The following is a 17,371-nucleotide window of genomic DNA, read 5'->3' as shown; positions in this document are numbered from 1 at the left end:
GAGCTCACCTCTCGTGTTTATTTGGAGAGAGTTCTTTGCTCGTCGGCTGCGTCGCTTGGCGAACTGTGCAATACCGAGGTAAAGCGAAATAGTCAACAAACGTGTATCAAGATAAGTGAAGTCAACAGGACGAACAATTGATGAACAATTCTTACTGATCTTGGTTGTTTCGTATTCATGACACTGTTCGCTTTTATTGGCTCAACAGTTGTTTGTCTCTCAGTGCTGCCACAGAGGACACGCATGAAGGGTTCAGTCAAATAACTGTAGAAGGACCCAGTCTGTCGGCTTTCGAGGTCTAATTTTTTTTCCTCGGATTGCACCATGTGGCACATGGCACGAAAGTTCATTTTGCGAGTTGTTATCTTGCCCCTGCCATTTCCGGTTCCAGCTTTTCACTTTGAATACCTTCTGTGCCGTAAAGAATCAGAACTGAACATAGTCAACCAGAAAATTATCTGTTTAGCCGTTTGGCAAACACTCAAATAAATTACTTTATAGAAATGCCCCACTGCCAAAACTTTAAATCAGCGAAAAACCCGATCGATCTTTTCCCACGAGTAGGCATTGCTCGAGTTGACGCCATGTTGTTCAGGTGTCACGCTTAATTGTGTGTTTCTTGCCAGCCAATGGCGTGCACGAATCCAACTTCTGTGAGTGGCAGGTCAAATCACTGATGTCCGAGATTTTTAGTCCTGGTGTACTTTTTGTATTGCAGTATATGCTGTTGTTGGTGTCTTGATATTCCTCCAATTATACTAGCCATCCAGCTTGTATTTTCTTCCCAAATTCTTCCCGAGGTTGCCTGCTGTGTTCTGGTCTATGGTTACTTGTGGAATGGTTACAGATCCTTTACTCAGAAATACCAAGATCTGGCCGCAGCACTTTTTGAACAGAAGGACCAACTAAAGGACAAAAGACGTAAAACTGGTTTGAACATGCAAGACTCACACCTGACTATGGCCGTACCATGGAGAATGTTAAGAGAATTTTAGAAAACGTTTTGATATGGCATGCGAAGAACATGCGAGAATATGATGAAGAACTAATGCCTATTGAGGAAGTGTTCCCAAAGTGTTTTTGGAAGCCGCTCTGAGCGTTTTCTTGGTCTTCTCAGTTTGGTCATTTGTAATTCTGCTGAATGTTTCTTCCTTGACAATAGCTTTCTTGACTTTCGCTGTTGGATTAGCCCCCAAGAACGTAACTATTTACCTTGATGGAAGGAGAGAGTGGAATTTAAAACTTGTGCTTACTGATGCTCAACGAATTGCCAAAGAGTACATTAACAGTACAAAACCGTGTGAACAGAGAGCTGTCACCAACCGAGTCCTGCGAAGAAGATATATTGTATTTGTTAAAGTATGTAGATTTTGTCATCACTCAGTTGGTAGTTTTTTGCGCTCCTTGTGGTGCTTTTAGATAAAGCATGCTGAAGTTATCTTACATGCATTCAAGGAACTGATATTACAGGAAAAAAACTGGCACCAGCTGCATAACAGCATTGCATCAATGCCAATCAAAACAACAGCAACAAAAACAGCTTAATTATACAGATCGCATTTGTTACCTGAAATATTGTAACGATCTTAGGAAAAAAAAATGTACATGCAAGGTTTTTTTTTGTTTACGTCATTAATATAATAATAATAAATTAGTATTTTAAGAGGAGGCTTCCAATCACCTAGAGGTGGTTTTCAGGAGGGTCCTCTAAAAAAGTCTAAAATGTACATTAAATGTCTAAAATACAGAAGTAACAAAAGCTTTTAAAAAACGTGAGACTAAAACTAAGACATAAAACTAGAGCTAGGACTAAAAATACTACTACTAACCGTCATTACGGTTATGTAAGAGAGGAATGTTCCAGTCAGCGGTAACACTGACTATGAATTGATTTGCATTATCCGATGACCAAGTTTTTAATAATTAGTAAATTAATAGCCACCTAGATAAACAATGCTGCCAAAGGCATCACAGTCTGATGCCATGGAATACAATTAATTCATTGTTACTAACAAAGTTTACACAGTTCTTTAAAAATACCCGACCTGTCCGGCCAGGTAAGAATTAAACTGTACGTCAGCCCATGCCCCTGGGGGAGAAGTTTTGGCGGATAGTTGCTGAATGAAGTTTTCATATTCGAAAGACATCACTCGAAGTCCAGGATTTTTGAAAGGATGGAGAATTTTCAAAATGACTGCTTTATTTATTTATTTATTTATTTATTTATTTATTACGATTTACTCCATACAATACGTACAATATGTCCATACAATATGTCGCCCTTGGACCAAAAATCTTTTCAAGAACTCGTATTCAAGGCTTTTAAGAATCGTAAACGCAGTGGTTGCGTCGATCGCCAGCAGGTCAGATCGATTAAACGAAATTTATTTTTCTTCAAACTAAAGCTACTCATCAAGGTACCGCATGAATTTATTTTTCGTAGTGTTTCGCTCGTTTGTTTTACTGCCGAACTCGATGAGTATATTGATTGACAATCGATGTACATGTAAGCTTATTATCAAAACTATACGACTGCATATGGTGTATGCACGCGGACAATTACGTCTGTGTTTTTATGTTTTAGTCCGTTATTTTGTAGTCCTTGATATTCACCTCTGAAAATCATACTAAAACAATTATTCTCCTCAGGCATAGGATAAAACGTGGACTAGACCATTGGACCTTTGGACCTTTGGACTATTTTTAGACTATTTTTTAGACTATTTCTTGGACTAAATTTTGGACTATTTTTTAAGGGGTGGGTAGGTAGTCAGAGGGGTGGTTTATCATATGTTCTTCCTCAGGGAGGTGTAGGTAGGAAGGGGGTAGGTAGTTTTTTTTCTTTTTGGGAGGGGTGGGTAGGTAAATTTTGTCAAAATATATAATTTTTACTCATCGAAAATTAATACTTAAGAAGGATGAAAAGTATGCAGAAGTAGGAATGAAGGAGTGACCCCGATGGTCTGACCATCCGTGAAGAAACATATTTTAATATGTTTCTTCACGGATGTTCATCGGGCAATTAAACTTGTTTCCTTTTATTATGTTCTTTTATTATGTCATTTTATCATTTTATTTTACTGTATGCTTATCTTTAAGTTACACTGTCAATTAGTTTTACGTATTTGCGGTATAACGACACGTAGGGGCCAAACCACCACCCAAATGTTTCGTCGGTCTTGGGTATTTCACATTATTTCGCATTACTTAAAAAGTATTGACTCTTTCTACACCAAACTTGGCAGATGAGCAAGAGACCTATTGCCAATTATATTTACGTGAAAAGTGTCAGTAAATGTCAATGTTGTGACGTCACAGTGATGACGTCATGTTTTTCCCACTTTTGAAGTTTTTAACATGCATAATTTTTACAATGTGTTCAAAAGAGCACATCAAAGGGAGTTGAGACCTGAAAAAATTTTGTCCATATCACAAAAATTAAAGGAAATATGGCATTTTTAAATATGAAAAATTACTCTGCAAAATATGGGGTCCCCCCCTTGAGAGAAATCTCCAAATTGGAGCCGTAGTTTTGTTCCAGCAAATGTAGCTATGTTCCACATGTGATGTGCCAGATGACTAAAGCAAAAATAAAGAAGAAAACGGGAATAAAAAATTATCCCTCCAGTGTTATTGCGTTAAAACAGGAGCCATAATCGGGGACAGAGACCGTAAGCGCGCGCCATTTCAAGTATTGGGGTTGTCCCCATGATATGGGACAATAATTCTATTTTTAGAACAAATTGCGCCATCACCTGCGGCACACGCGCGTACATGCTGCGAGGATTTTTGCGGATGTCGCGCGGGGAAAATGGCGTCCGAAATTCCCGAAATGTTTCATGTTTTTGGCCCACAACTCAACGCGTTTACGTCTGTTGGAATTTTGCTCAAGTATTTTCGTCGTAAACTGCTCCAGTTTGAGTGAAGTAAGACAGTGTCGAATTTAGGTATGTTCCGCTGTAAGCTTATATATATCGCTGACCAAGTTGTGTTCCCACGGATGCTTCTTTTACATGAGCTGTACATTACTCCACTTTAAATTTCACATATGTTGAAGATTAACAGCTTTTCCATTACACAGCAAAAACTAGCTGGATATATTTAGATATAGCAGAGCTTCAGAACTTCATAGTTTCCTAGCTCCTCTTGCCACACGCTTGCGAGGAATTTGTCAGTCTCTCGCGACCGAAAAGTAAAACAAAATAATTGTTAGTTTGAGTTTCGCATGAATTGTAAGCAACGCTTGATGTTTCATCAAGGCTTAATAACTTTACGTCGGTAGATACTACTCAGTTTTATTCGTGTAAAAATCCAATAAATTCTCTGTTGTCGATGAATGAGAGCGCCCGCCGATGCGTGTTTTGTACAGTCAGTAAACATGGCAAATTGTACACTTTCGTGTGAAAGCGTACATCAAACTCAAACAATAGCTCTATAGTTTTTAAATATGCATAAGATTGATAAATGTTGGAGAACATATTAAAAGCTAAGCTGAAAATATGTGAATAAAGCAGAAATAATCAGCAAAGTTACGATGACGCTTTCTTTAATCAACTTGGAACAACGATTTCGATTTTGTTGATCGAGTTATCAAAACTCCTTGTCTATTTTCATTTTCGCAGTGTAAAACTTCACTATGCTTATGTTGAAGAAACACACATGATGTTAGTAGCCTTTTTTGCGTTCGTGAAATTTGTAGCAGCATCTCAGCACAAAAGATAACGAAAGAAATCTTTGTCAAGATTTGTTGACAATTGAAAACACCGACTCGGACTTGAAAGTGCACGAGCACTACACTACACTACACGAAAGTGCACTATGCAAATGAGCTAATTGTACGCGTCAGACTTTCCTTTCTAAAACTTTTGCAAACTCACAAACAAACAGCAACAATAAGAAACCATCAAAGGAGGTTTTGGTTATGATTAACCATTGTCTGAGAAACTCACAAATTAACTCGATACCAGAGTAGAGAGTTTTCTTGCTATATTCTTAAGTCAGAACAAACGCAAAAACATACGCGTAAGCTTACAACTAGCGTGAGCAGATCTTATTATTCATTCCCAGCGCGAGATTGAAGTCTTGTTTTCGACCCTGAAAAACCCACCTTTTACGTTAGCTCAGAGCATAAAACTACATATAAGCGCCCTGGTTCGTATTCCCCGCCTTATTCCCTGCCATCGCTGTGAAAAATACGCAAGAGAATTTCTCAACTCTAACCATTTGATCACGCAACGTGACAACATCCACGCGAGAGCTCCTGCCATGTGCGGGAATCCGCGCGGATATATGACGTCAGGATGGCGCAATTTGTTCTAAAAATAGAAAAATTGTCCCATATCATAGGTGCGCGTAAATCCCGAGACTTACGGTCTCAGTTCCCGATTATGGCTCCCGGTTAAAATTAGTTTTGTTACGTCATAACCTGGGACGTCACCCGTTTTTTTACTGTTAATACTATCCTAACAAAGCCGAAAATCAAATTTCTAAAACCATACGATTTTTGACAGCATCAAGCTTTCTATTTTTCTAGATTATTAGCCTTCCTAGAAAAAAACTGAAAAAAATAAACCAGAGAGACTGACTTAAGAAGGAAAGTATGGTTAAGAAAATTCCGGGGGGGGACAACAAAAAAAATAGTTAATTTACCATATCTCGAAAAATAATCATCATGGCAAAAAACGGTTTCCGGCATTTTACTCCTCAAGTCAAGGCCTTTCCAATGACATAATCTTTACATCAGATTTTACAAAAAATTATAGCACGTTTTGGTGACGTCATCAATTAGGACGTCATAATCTGACATTTTGTCAAAACTTCTAAATTAAAATAAACTGGAGAACAAAGAAAGCTCATCTGCCAAACTTGGTTCAGAAATATATAAACCAAGCAAATATAGCCTTCATGAAACATTAGGGGGGTGGTTTGGCCCCTACGTGCGAAAATATGCTACATAAAAACACGTCCCAATGTAAAATTCTCACTGTACCTGAAGAAGGCTGGTTTGGCCAGCCGAAATATAGTACACCTTCAAAAAAATAATCCTACTTTGTGTAGGTTTCTGCTTTTTACATGTGAAGCCGATTAGATCACTATTGATCCAAAGTATACCAACAGGATCATCGTTCCGGTTGCTTGCTTAAACATTTTATAGTCTTTAAAAATACCCGACCTGTCTGGCAAAATTAAAGTGTACGTCAACCCCAAGCCCCTGGGGGAGCGGTTTTCCGTATAAAAGCCCCTTCATACCCCTGTCATCCTCTTGTCCGGTTTGCAGTATTGCCCAGGGTTGTTTATTTTTGGTATCAATTCATTTTAAGAATTTATATTTGCGTTGTGATTAGTTGTCACATTTCAATGAGACTTCCGATCAGAAGCTGGTCAGGGAACGAAAAGGTGCTGATGAAGGGAGTTCATGGCGAGGACAAGTTTTCTCCTCCCAATTTCAAGCATAATTTAAGTATAAATCCCTGAAGGCAGAGTAGATAGAGTTTAACACAGAGTTTGTCTTTAAGTCAAGGGGAGTCGCTCATATCTTTCAGATATGGAAGGAAAAAAGAACATTAACAGCCATGTAGGGGTACCCTACTCCTAATCTTTCACCTCTAGGTCCCCTACCCCCACCCCCATCACTTCCGGGTATACCAAAGATATCGGTGACATCACCTATTGTTAACTAATGAAAACTTTCGGTTTCAATATTTCCACATTTAGTCCGACAGTTGCTTACTTAGCATAGTACATTTCCTAGCTGGAAGTGAAGATAAAAGTCTCGGGTTTACTTCGAGCAAGCCGAAGATCATCTCGCTCTGTTTCCATCGCAATCTGTGAGAATGCTGTCGGCAAATTCCCGGCTATCTTTAGCTGTGTTATTAGCAGTGTTTTGTCACGCACAGGCTGTAGAGCCGCCGCTTCATAACAACAAGCCTGTCGATGGTCTTAATGATGAAACTCGTTGTAGCTGGAATTGTACTGTTACGAATTCTGATTTTTCGGAGGAAATGAAGACCACCATCGCCAAGAAAAAAATGATTGGCCTTGTTGTCAAGTACGAGAAAGGAGTGACCGAAAAATGTGTAAACCAAACATCTCACAACTCGAGCGGAAACATCACTGAACACTGGCAAATATGGTTGCCAAGTAAACAACTTTCAGTTTTCGCGAAGGCATTGGAAAACGTCGCAAATTTGATGTTTTGTACAGATTCAAATGGGGACCGCGAAGAAATCAGAGCCACGTGTACCTTAAGACCTCTGAACATGACAGGTACAGATCCGACTTATTACAGCGGTTCGTTTCCCATATTCTCTCGAAGTCATCTCGCTGATCTTGGAGTCAAATTTGATAGCATCGACTGCAACACAGAGACGACAGACAATTTAGAACCTTGTATCAACATAACCAAATCAACTGGAAACAGGAGCACTAATTCCAAAAGCCCATTCGAACGCGGTGGATGGCCATCAGATGTTTTGTCTTTCTTCTGTTTTGTATTTTTGGCAGTTTTCGTACATTATTCCCCTGCCTTTCTTTGTCTTTTCTCGCCGACAGAGGTCACAGAGGATGGCGTTCGTCAGATTATTCTAGAAGGAGCCAGCCCAGTAAGTGTTCGAAGCCTGATGGGGAACTATTTTTTCCCTGAAGATGACGGCACAATTTGGCACAAGGCGAGAAAATTTTGTGTTCGAGTTGTGGTTATGCCTCTTCCTTTCCTAGGTCCTGCAATTTTTGCTGATTTTATGGTGTTGGGCTTCCTTAGATTGTATTTCTTCCAGCGATTTGTGATGATATGTTGTGGTTGTTATTTCATTCAGGCTTTTTACATATCTTTTTTCACGGCAAGGTCGGTCCAAGCGAAGCCTTGCATAGTTTGCAAGTTGATTAAGCCTAAGACCTTTAGCTGCCAAGATGAAATTCCTCAACTAATTGTAGGTCATCTACGCGTCCAGCCATTTATTCTAGTTCAATCTTGGAGGCTTTTTATTCAATATATCTTACGCTATTGTAAGATGTCTCTAGCTGTGCTTCCGACGTGCAAAGTTTCTTTTGTGAACATTTTCTGCGTTCCTATTTATATGATTTTTTTGTCCACCATCCCTGCTGTAACTATGATTTTGCTCATTGTGATAATACTATTAGCTTTTGGTGGTATTATACTTTCCTCGCCTGTCGTAATCCTATCCTTGACTCGAAATTCCGCAATCAATGTGCCATTTTTTATAGACTTCGCCGTACGCTACTGCTGGACTTTTTCAGGGGCTTTTGGCGCACTATATTTGTTAGTATTTGCAGGCATTGGCACTACACTCGCCTTACTAGTAGGCTTCCAACTTTTGTTCTCAGAGGACAGCCTTCCGTATGTGGCATGTTTTGTTCTCGTCTTGTATTATGCGTGGAGCAGCTACAGCTCTTTTACTAACAAATACCAGGATCTCGCATTTACACTCTTTAATCATTACAAGAAATCCCAAGACCAAAAGTTCGACGCCACGGCGTTAAACAGTTCAGATCAAGTACAAGGAAACATTGGTGCCGAGTACGAAGACATTTCAATGAAAATTCCCAAGGAACTTTTCCGTATGGCGTGTGAAGAATTAATGCCTATCAGAAACAATGTCTGCGTATTGATTTTGAGGGTCACTATAATTGTGTCGTTTGTTTTCCTTGCTTTTTTAACCGCAATGCTGATCAAAGTTGGAGCAACTCCTGTCATGAAAGCTTTGTTAACTTTTCTCACTGGAATCGTTCCTAAGATCGTCGCCATTTACATTGATGGAGGCAGGCAGAGAAAAATTGAAGCTATGATTACTCATCAGAAGATTCCTAAGATTTTGCGAGAATACTTCAAGAAAGCGTCAAGGTCTTGCCAAGGGTGTGATAACTATGGCGCAGATGTCAACGAAACGTTACCACAAAATGTGAATGAAGAGAACATCGAGCTGGTAATCATGTAATGCTAATTTCAATTGTGATCCTTTGCTCTAGAAGAACAGTGCCAAACTTACTCCGGAGCCTAATGTAATAAGAAACTTAACTCTCATCACAAGTCTTTGTAACACCCCTGAAGACACATGATGTACTGTGACATGAAGTTTACCTTGCTTCTGTTGTTCGGTTTCGGCGTAGCGACATGTCTGTATCTGGTTAACGTTACTTTCTTCAATAGTCTTGTGTGCCTTCCAACTAGACATGATCTTTTACCAAGAAATCATTATTTAGAGTTCAGAATTAAGGTAGATAAGACAAAGAAAAAACAACTTCTTTGTCAATATGGCCATGTTAATAATAATCTAAAAGAAATGTTGAGCCTGCAGGCTCACAACAAGTCTTAGTTTATTTACATAGTTTATTAGTTCGCTCGTCAAAAGCATAACTCAGGAATATATATAAAACTTAAGAAATATTTGTAACCAAGACTCTGGGTATTTTTTTCATCTTTGCCTATATACATAGAAGGTTGTTTCCTGTGATAGTTCATTCTTAGTATTGATTTATTTAGGAGTTCATAATTTATTTATTATACACATCTTTAAGACCTTATGTCTCTCATGGCGAAATCAGAACAGATGACGATGACTTCATTTTTTGACAATATTAGTGCCTTGATAATGACTATCAGTGTATTGTAAGAAATTTTTTTTTTGTTGTTCAATTGTTTTAAATTGTTTTGTCAAAACAATGGAAATCGACAAAGATGCTAAAGATAGAATGTGTTTTGGTATATTGTATCATTATATCACTACTGTTCCTTAGTTTTGAAAACCCAGTTTCTCTATAATCGGCTTGATTTTTATTGTAATTAAATATTTCTAGTAAAAAGAAAATGTATGTTGACTTACTTGTTTTAACGATACTTTAATTAATAACGCGAGATGTGTCAATTTCGATATTTGCTAGATTTGTAGGTAAGAACTTATCAGAAATAATGAGGTTTAGGGCCTGCGATTCTCACTACATGCGATGGGAACTGGTACATCTTCAATATACCTATGAAGGGATCTTGCACTGAGAAAACATAAACAGAGACTAACTGATTTTGTAAAGGGGTGAAATGCAAAGGTCCAGGTTTCCCTGGGTTAGCAATCGTTCAATTTCAGTCTTGACATCAAAGCTTACCGCGGTTTTGTTTTCAGATATGTCAGTAACATAGTGCGCCAGACAAAACTGTTCTGTATCGACGTTTTACAACGAAAAATTAAAACAACAACGTGACATACACACAAAAAATGTGATTGTCTTAAACTTTACTAAATTCCACATGGAAACTTATTTTTATATGGATCACACAAGCAAGGCTTGCGTTACATTTTGTCCAAATTTGGTGAGTGAGTCACAAAAGCATAGCAAAATCACGTAATTCTGAGAAAAAAGAATCACATTTGAAGTGCTCAGTTTGCGAAGAAATTCTTTAATTTCGTGCTGGTTGATTTTTTTGTCAAGATCTTTGACAAAAAAAGCATAAGAAAGACTTACAACTTATTTGACCACTAAAATACGATACTGTCTTCAGAAATTGATCATCTTTGGAGTCTTTTTAAAGACAGTTAAAACTGTTCTTGTCACTAGATCGGTCCTCCGCCTGTTTTAAAGATGGCTGCCTTTAGCTCGCAGTTTATACAAGCCACAATTGCACAAGATACTGCTGTGTTAAAGCATTGTCGGGGAAGAGCCTCAGACACTGCTATTTGTGCTTTTAAAGTTTCCAGACCTGTTTCTGGGCTCATCTACCAGGAGCTTGCCATTTTCTCACTCTTTCATGCATAACAGCTTGAAATAACTTTCAGTTTGCCTAATCAGTGGTAGCATCATAACTTGAATAATTGATTCTCCAAACCACTCATCTATCACAGGTTTTTAGCGTTTTTTAGATGATTATCGCTCGTTACTCATGCCATCTCGTCGAATTCATGGAACAAAAAAAATCCACAAGCACGTGACGATGTTCTTTGCACAACAACAGTGGGCTAACACTACGATGTCGATATAAATCATATATATATATACATATATATATATATATATATATTTTTTTTTTTTCTCAGAAATCACGCAATTTTCCGTACTTGTGTGATTCAGTCCGCAAATTTAGATTCGCTGTAACGCGTCTTCCTTGCATGATCTATAATATGAAAATAACTTTCCATGTGTGGAATTCACAAAATTATTTGCATCGTGATCTCTTTTGCATTGTGATCTAGGTATCGTTTTTGCTTCTGCTGCACGCAAAGAAAATAGTTTTCGAATCATTTGAGCAGCTTTCAACATTAAACGGAACGTCACAATTTCGGAAGGTTCGCATGTCGCTGTTGGAATTTCGATCCAGCACAGGGGTACACACCACGAAAATTTTGTGCTAAGCTAATGTCTAACGTTCTCATACGTACACACGAGTTGCGTTATCAACTGCAACCGTACAGAGTGATTACCGGCAATTAAAAAGGAACGGTAAATACACAAACGTCCGCTGGAGTCGCGTAGGTGTAACGTCTTTACCGAAGTGCGATGACCTCCTAAGGTTGCTGTTAATTTAATAAACGATAAACAAATGGCCAGCACGTAATAATACAGGAGATAAAAGCGTGACGCGATATGAAAGATGAGAAGAGGAGGTGATAGAAGAGAGTCAGACAACACAGGTCACACAGTAGAGCAGTCTCTGCGAGCGGTCTCTTTTCCTCCAAAATCCGTAGGGAAGACCGCAAAACAAGTAAGCGTGCGAGCGTGACTTTGAGCGTGACGTGCGACAAACAACCATACGGAATATCCTACTTGTAATCCCTCTTCACCTCTAATTCCCCAACCCTCATTCCCACCACTTACGGGTGTAACGATGAAATCGGTGTCGTCACCTCTTGTTATTCATGTCAACTTGTTGACAATATAGACAAAGGGTTTTTTTTGTTTGTTTCATAGCCCGAAAATTTGAATAAATATCTTTCCTACTGCACATGACTTTCCGTTTCAATTACCAGTTAGTCCGAGCGTAGGAGGCTAGACAACCGGGCTGGGGGGACTCCCAAATAAAAAATACGGAGGTGTTCGTTGGAAAGTTTAAAAAATGAGCCCCAAAGACGTGCCAAAATCCTGTTTTGTTGGCGTGGCTTGAAATGTTTTTTACCCCTAAGGTACAAATTCTAAAACAACACATTATCTCCAGTCATATTGTTTTCGGCTCGATGCCCTAAAAGGTACTGCAAACGTTCCCACTAGGGACCTTTTAAGGTTGAACACGCTATAAAGAGGTACCAAATCCGAGTTTTTAACCCCTACAAGGCACGTCAACAATCCCCGTTCTTTTTATATGGGAGCTTCCCCCTCGGGATCTCACCCTGCTTTCGAACGTATTTCATTTTAACAAGACGAAGTTTTCACGCACGTATACATGTAAATCTGTAATTTATTCTGCAGACGTTCCGTCGTAGGTTAGCACTCGAGCGAAAACAACATTAATACTTCCTGGTTTTCAATGTCACGCCATTCAAAATAGATCAAAATAAAAATCAAAACCGGTCAATAGATAAGTCAATAGATAAGTTCAGAATCTGGGAAATGAAAGAAAGTAAATAAGCAAAGACTATCGCCAAAATTCTGGTCACAGCAATTTTTCTTATGCGAGATATGCGGAGAAATTTCTTGCCCAAATTCATAGAGATTTGTATGGCGACGCCATGCTGGTGCCCATCCGTATGGGCACCAACATGGCGGCCGGAAACCAACAGAAACATCTGTCACTGAGTTTTGCTACAAAAGTGTGAATTTATCCCTCGAGGAACTCTAAAACATTAAAAGAATACTTTTTCTAAGACATAAACTGTTCCCCGAAATAAGTCACTTTTTCAACCATCATGATAGCTCTCTAGGCCGTCATGCAAATGCCGCATCACGTAAAAGCTTAGAAATTGAAGCGTTGTGCATCACAAAACCAAGAACCCATTCAGAACGAAAATTTGTATGAATATTAGTTTTCAGCTGCTCTTATACATCATTTAAGTAAAATCTCAGGAAGATCAATAGTTTTGTAGTTCGAATTTTAGTGATGTCATGTGAAAACCAGCTATAACGTTTCAAATATACAAAATATAACTTTCTGTAACGAGCAGTCTCTAGTCACAAGAAACATTAACGGGCCATGTTGGGTACCCTACTCCTAACCCTTTACCTGTACATCCCTACCCCCACTCCCACAACTTCCGGGTATAGCGTAGATATCGGTGACATCATCACCTATTATTGCATGAAACTATTTGCTGCTAAAACAAAGAGTTCTTTGAAATGTTTGTAAACAAATATCCTCCCTATTGCGCCTCACTTTCATTTTCAATTTCCATATTGCTTACTTGGCACATACTTTTGCTAGTTCAAAGTACAGATAAAAGTTTCTGATTTACTTCGAACAAAGTATCTCGCTCTGTGTCCATTGCAATCTATGAAAATGCCGTTGGTAAATTTCCGACAATATATATCTTTAGCTTTGCTGCTATCGGTTTTTTCTCGCGCAGAGACTCTGAAGCCATCGCATCATTGCAACACGACTGTCCATGGTCTCCACGATGAAACTCGATGTAGCTGGAATTGTACAGGCATTGTTTCTTATTTAATGGAAGAAATCAAGACGATAATCGCCAAGAACAAAATTATTCGACTTGCTGTCAAGTACGAGGTGATGGAAAAATGCGCAGACCAAACATCTGGCAACTCAAGCGGATACATTGAACACTTGCAAATATGGCGCGCAAATAAACAACCATCAGTTTTCAGGAAGGCTTTGGAAAGCGTCGCAAATTTGATATCTTGTACCGATTCAGTTGCAGAACACAGAGAAATCACAGCCATATGTACCTTAAGACCTGTGAACTCGACAGCTACAAAGCCGACTGATTACAATGGTTCTTCTCCTATATTCTCCCGATTAAGTCATCTCGCTAAATTTGATAGCATCGACTGTAATACAGAGACGACAGACAACTCACAATTTTGTATCAACATCACCAAATCAACTTGGGATACTTTCGAAGATCTATTAAAACGCTTTGGATGGCCGCTGAGAGTTTTACTTTCCATACAGACGGTATTCGCGTACGTTTTCACTTTTTATTCTCCTGCTTTCCTTTGTCTGTTCTCGCCGACAGAGGTCACAGAAGACGGCGTTCACCAGATTGTTCTGGATGGAGCAAGCCCAGTCAGCCTTCGAAGTTTGATAGGGAACTATTTCTTTTCAAAGGAAGATACCATATGGCACAGAGTAAGAACGTTTATTCTGCGAGCTGTTGTGCTTCCTTTCCCATTCCTCGGTCCTGTAATATTCATCGAATATGTGCATCTGACTTTCAATTTTTTCGGCATTTTCCACCCTTTGCATCCATTTGTGATAGTGTCCTATGTGTGTTATTATATTATGGCTTGTTACATATCATTTTCCTCTGTGGGGTCCTCTAGAGGGAATCAACCTTGCATCGTTTGCGAGGATATTAAATCTAAGACCCTTATCTGTCAAGAGAATCTTCCAAAGCGGATGAGAAATCATCTACGTATCCAGCCATTAATTTTGGTGGAACGTTCAAGGCTTTTAATTCGACGTCTCTTGACTTACTTTAAGAGTTGCTTTCTTCTGATTCCTTCTAATTTCGAATTTTCATCTTCTTTCTTTCTCCGCTTGCTTTCGTTCATTGTCCTTTTGTCCGCCAGCCCTGCAGTAACTATTATACTACTAATACACATACTGCTGGTAACTTTCAGTGCTCTTTTATTTGCATCTCCCGCATTCAGTATCTTGGGTGGCACTGTAGCACATGTGCTTAATGTCTACTTCCGACATAATCGTTATTTACTGTTGTTGTTGCTATTTTCTGTGTCTCTCATCGATATAACAGCATTTCTTGGAGCAACATGGTTGTTGATGTTTGCTAGTTTTGGTGTTTCTATAGCCATTATATCAGCCTTTTTACTTCTGCTCTTTGAAGAAAGTCTTCCGTTTCTAGCTTGTTTTGGTCTTGTCTTGTATTATATTTGGAGTAGCTACAGTTCTTTTACCAACAAGTACCAGGATCTTGGCCTTGCGCTTTTTAAACATTACAAGTCTTACAAGACATCACGACATGGCCAAGTCACAGACGTGAATCTAAACACAGATCCACTGCTGGGAAACACACAAAATGCTGTTGGCAACAAAGATAACGTGATGAAAATCCCCAAAGAGCTCTTCCGCAAAGCTTACGAAAAACTAATGCCTATCAGAGAAAGTGTCTGTGTACTGATTTTAAAGGTCACTTTCATTTTGTCCTTTGTGTTCTTTGTTTTCTCATTGATAATGCTGCGCAATGTTAGTGCCACCCCTGTCATGAGAGCTTTGTTGACATTTCTATCCGGATCTTTACCTAAGATCGTTGCCATTTACATGGATGGAAGAAGGCAGAAAAACATTGAAGCTATGACTGCTGACGAGAAGATTCCCTTAATTGTCCAGGAGTACATTGAATGAATTTCCGCAGTTAACCAAGGACAGGAAAACAGTGGGGTAGATGTCGATGAAGTGATGTTACAAAATGAGAATGAAGAGAGCATCGAGCTGGCAATTACGTAATGCTTATAACAGTTATGATGACTTTTACTCTGTACTCCAACTTGGAAGGGTCCAGTCTACATATATAAACTCACTCTTGGCCCGAATCCAAAAAGAACTCTTTATATTGACCATGAGTCTTTTGCTGCGGTCAGATTCGCGCTAGAACCTTGCTTGACATGTCATTTTTGTTTACATAGCAAATTCCAAGCACGATATTCGGTGTGACCGATCACGAGTATGACCATGTGCTTGTTTGAAATCTAACCCCAGAGTAACTAAAAGTACAAAGGATCCGAAGCTCAACTCAAGAGCGGTGTGTACTGCTCTTGAGCTGTGCTAAATAAATAAGATATGTTTTTCTTACGCGATTTGTCCAATGGGGAAGCAGCACTTTTGATTGCTTCATTGGTGACCTTTGTCAATTCTATTCAGAGCATCAGAGTTTCCCGTACTGCAAACAGGCGGCAAAAATTCGTAGAAAAAGCATGTCTCGGGATCGCACTTCACCGAATCCCTTCTTTGATTCAACTTATGACCATGGCTATCCAGTCCAATTTCCACTTCAAGGCAATGTTAGACCTTTTCGGCAGACGGGCGATGCAACCGAGAGGAACAACTATGGCGCTGTTTCACAATTCCCGGGCTCGGCTATCGAGCGTTCAGCAGCCACTTTTCCTTCAGCTGCCCCTTTTCAGCCTTTTTACACTGCACATTTTCCAAGACCTATACGGGATGCAGACAGCGCTGAAGAGATGTTTTCCTCCTCATCAGAAAAGTGTAGACCTGAAACAGAGTCAAGCAGTCAAAGCGACGAAAATGGCCCAAAAGCAAGCCAAACCAAGTGGTTTGACGCTCAGACTTCGGTGCTTGTCGAGGAATGGAAGGAAAGGGTGGAAGAAGTGGAAAGTAGTAGAAGTTTGGAGGCCTGGCAGAAGATTGTTCAAGCGGTCAACAAGGCAGGCCCTTTTAAAACAATGAAGCAATGTAAAGACAAACTACGAAACTTGAAGCAGGCTTACAAAGATGCGAAGACCAACAATTCGCAGACCGGACGTGCAGCAAAAACCAGTCCATTCTTTGATGCCTTTGAAGAGGTTTTGGGCTCAAGACCAGTTGTGAAAATGCCCGGGGTGCTTCAGTCATGCAGCGAATCCACTACAAGTAATTCGCCTTCCTCAATCAAATCTTCGCATGCTGATTCAAGCGACTCCAATGGCAACGCAGATTCCTCGCCAAAGGAAGGAAAAAACAAAAGAAAGAAGGCCAAGGCCGACCAGCCTGCTCAAAAGAAAGCAAGAAAAAGCAAAGAAAGCAATCAAAATGCTTTCATTGAATTGTCTTCCAAAATACTCGAAATGCAGAACGCTCAAGTGGAAGCGATTGAGCAATCACAAACAAGAGCAGAGGAGCTTATGCTCAAGATGGAAATCGAGCAGAGGAAAATCGATGAAGAAATCAGAAGAAAGGATCAGGAATTTTTCCTTCGCATGGCAGAACTTTTGAAAAAATAAGTGAAAACTTACTTGATCATGAAACAAAAAACATGGAATATAACGAGTGCTAGAAAAGGATGGGGACATGGCTTTTGCTGTTTACACTAATTGCGTGACAGTTTCGTTACATTGGTAATAGATAAAATACAATTCCATTATATCAATGTATTGTGAGATGTATGTTATAAATCTCCTTATTTTTTTATTCAATTCATGAACTGTTCACTTTTCATTGAAATTAAAAAAGCTTTAAACGTGCATATGCTTATGTAACAAAACAAAACAATAAACAGTTGTGTTTCTAGGATAACTTACA

The 17,371-nt window shown here is 39.2% G+C and overlaps 2 protein-coding genes across 2 annotated transcripts; both read left to right on the top strand.

Annotated features, from left to right (window-relative positions):
• The first annotated feature begins 6,698 nt into the window (after positions 1-6,698).
• LOC149109014 (uncharacterized) lies at positions 6,699-9,824 on the top strand. Its single transcript, XM_089294480.1, has one exon. It carries the CDS (start codon positions 6,834-6,836, stop codon positions 8,952-8,954), a length of 2,121 nt encoding a protein of 706 aa, XP_089150606.1. The 5' UTR covers positions 6,699-6,833; the 3' UTR covers positions 8,955-9,824.
• Positions 9,825-16,047: 6,223 nt separating this feature from the next.
• On the top strand, positions 16,048-17,365 carry LOC149109013 (uncharacterized). The gene has a single exon (XM_089294471.1). The coding sequence runs from the start codon at positions 16,048-16,050 to the stop codon at positions 17,071-17,073; it is 1,026 nt and encodes a 341-aa protein (XP_089150597.1). The 3' UTR covers positions 17,074-17,365.
• Positions 17,366-17,371: the final 6 nt, after the last annotated feature.

The sequence above is a fragment of the Orbicella faveolata genome, unplaced genomic scaffold (assembly GCF_042242905.1).
Source record: "Orbicella faveolata isolate gen_17 unplaced genomic scaffold, um_ofav_v1 contig_25, whole genome shotgun sequence".
NCBI lineage: Eukaryota > Metazoa > Cnidaria > Anthozoa > Scleractinia > Merulinidae > Orbicella > Orbicella faveolata.
Note: the sequence above shows the minus strand (reverse complement) of the source record. Positions and strands in the feature narration are given on the sequence as shown.

Bases quoted from the DNA above. Each gene is read 5' to 3' on its own strand.
- LOC149109014 (XM_089294480.1), top strand. From the start codon at position 6,834: ATGCTGTCGGCAAATTCCCGGCTATCTTTAGCTGTGTTATTAGCAGTG.
- LOC149109013 (XM_089294471.1), top strand. From the start codon at position 16,048: ATGTCTCGGGATCGCACTTCACCGAATCCCTTCTTTGATTCAACTTAT.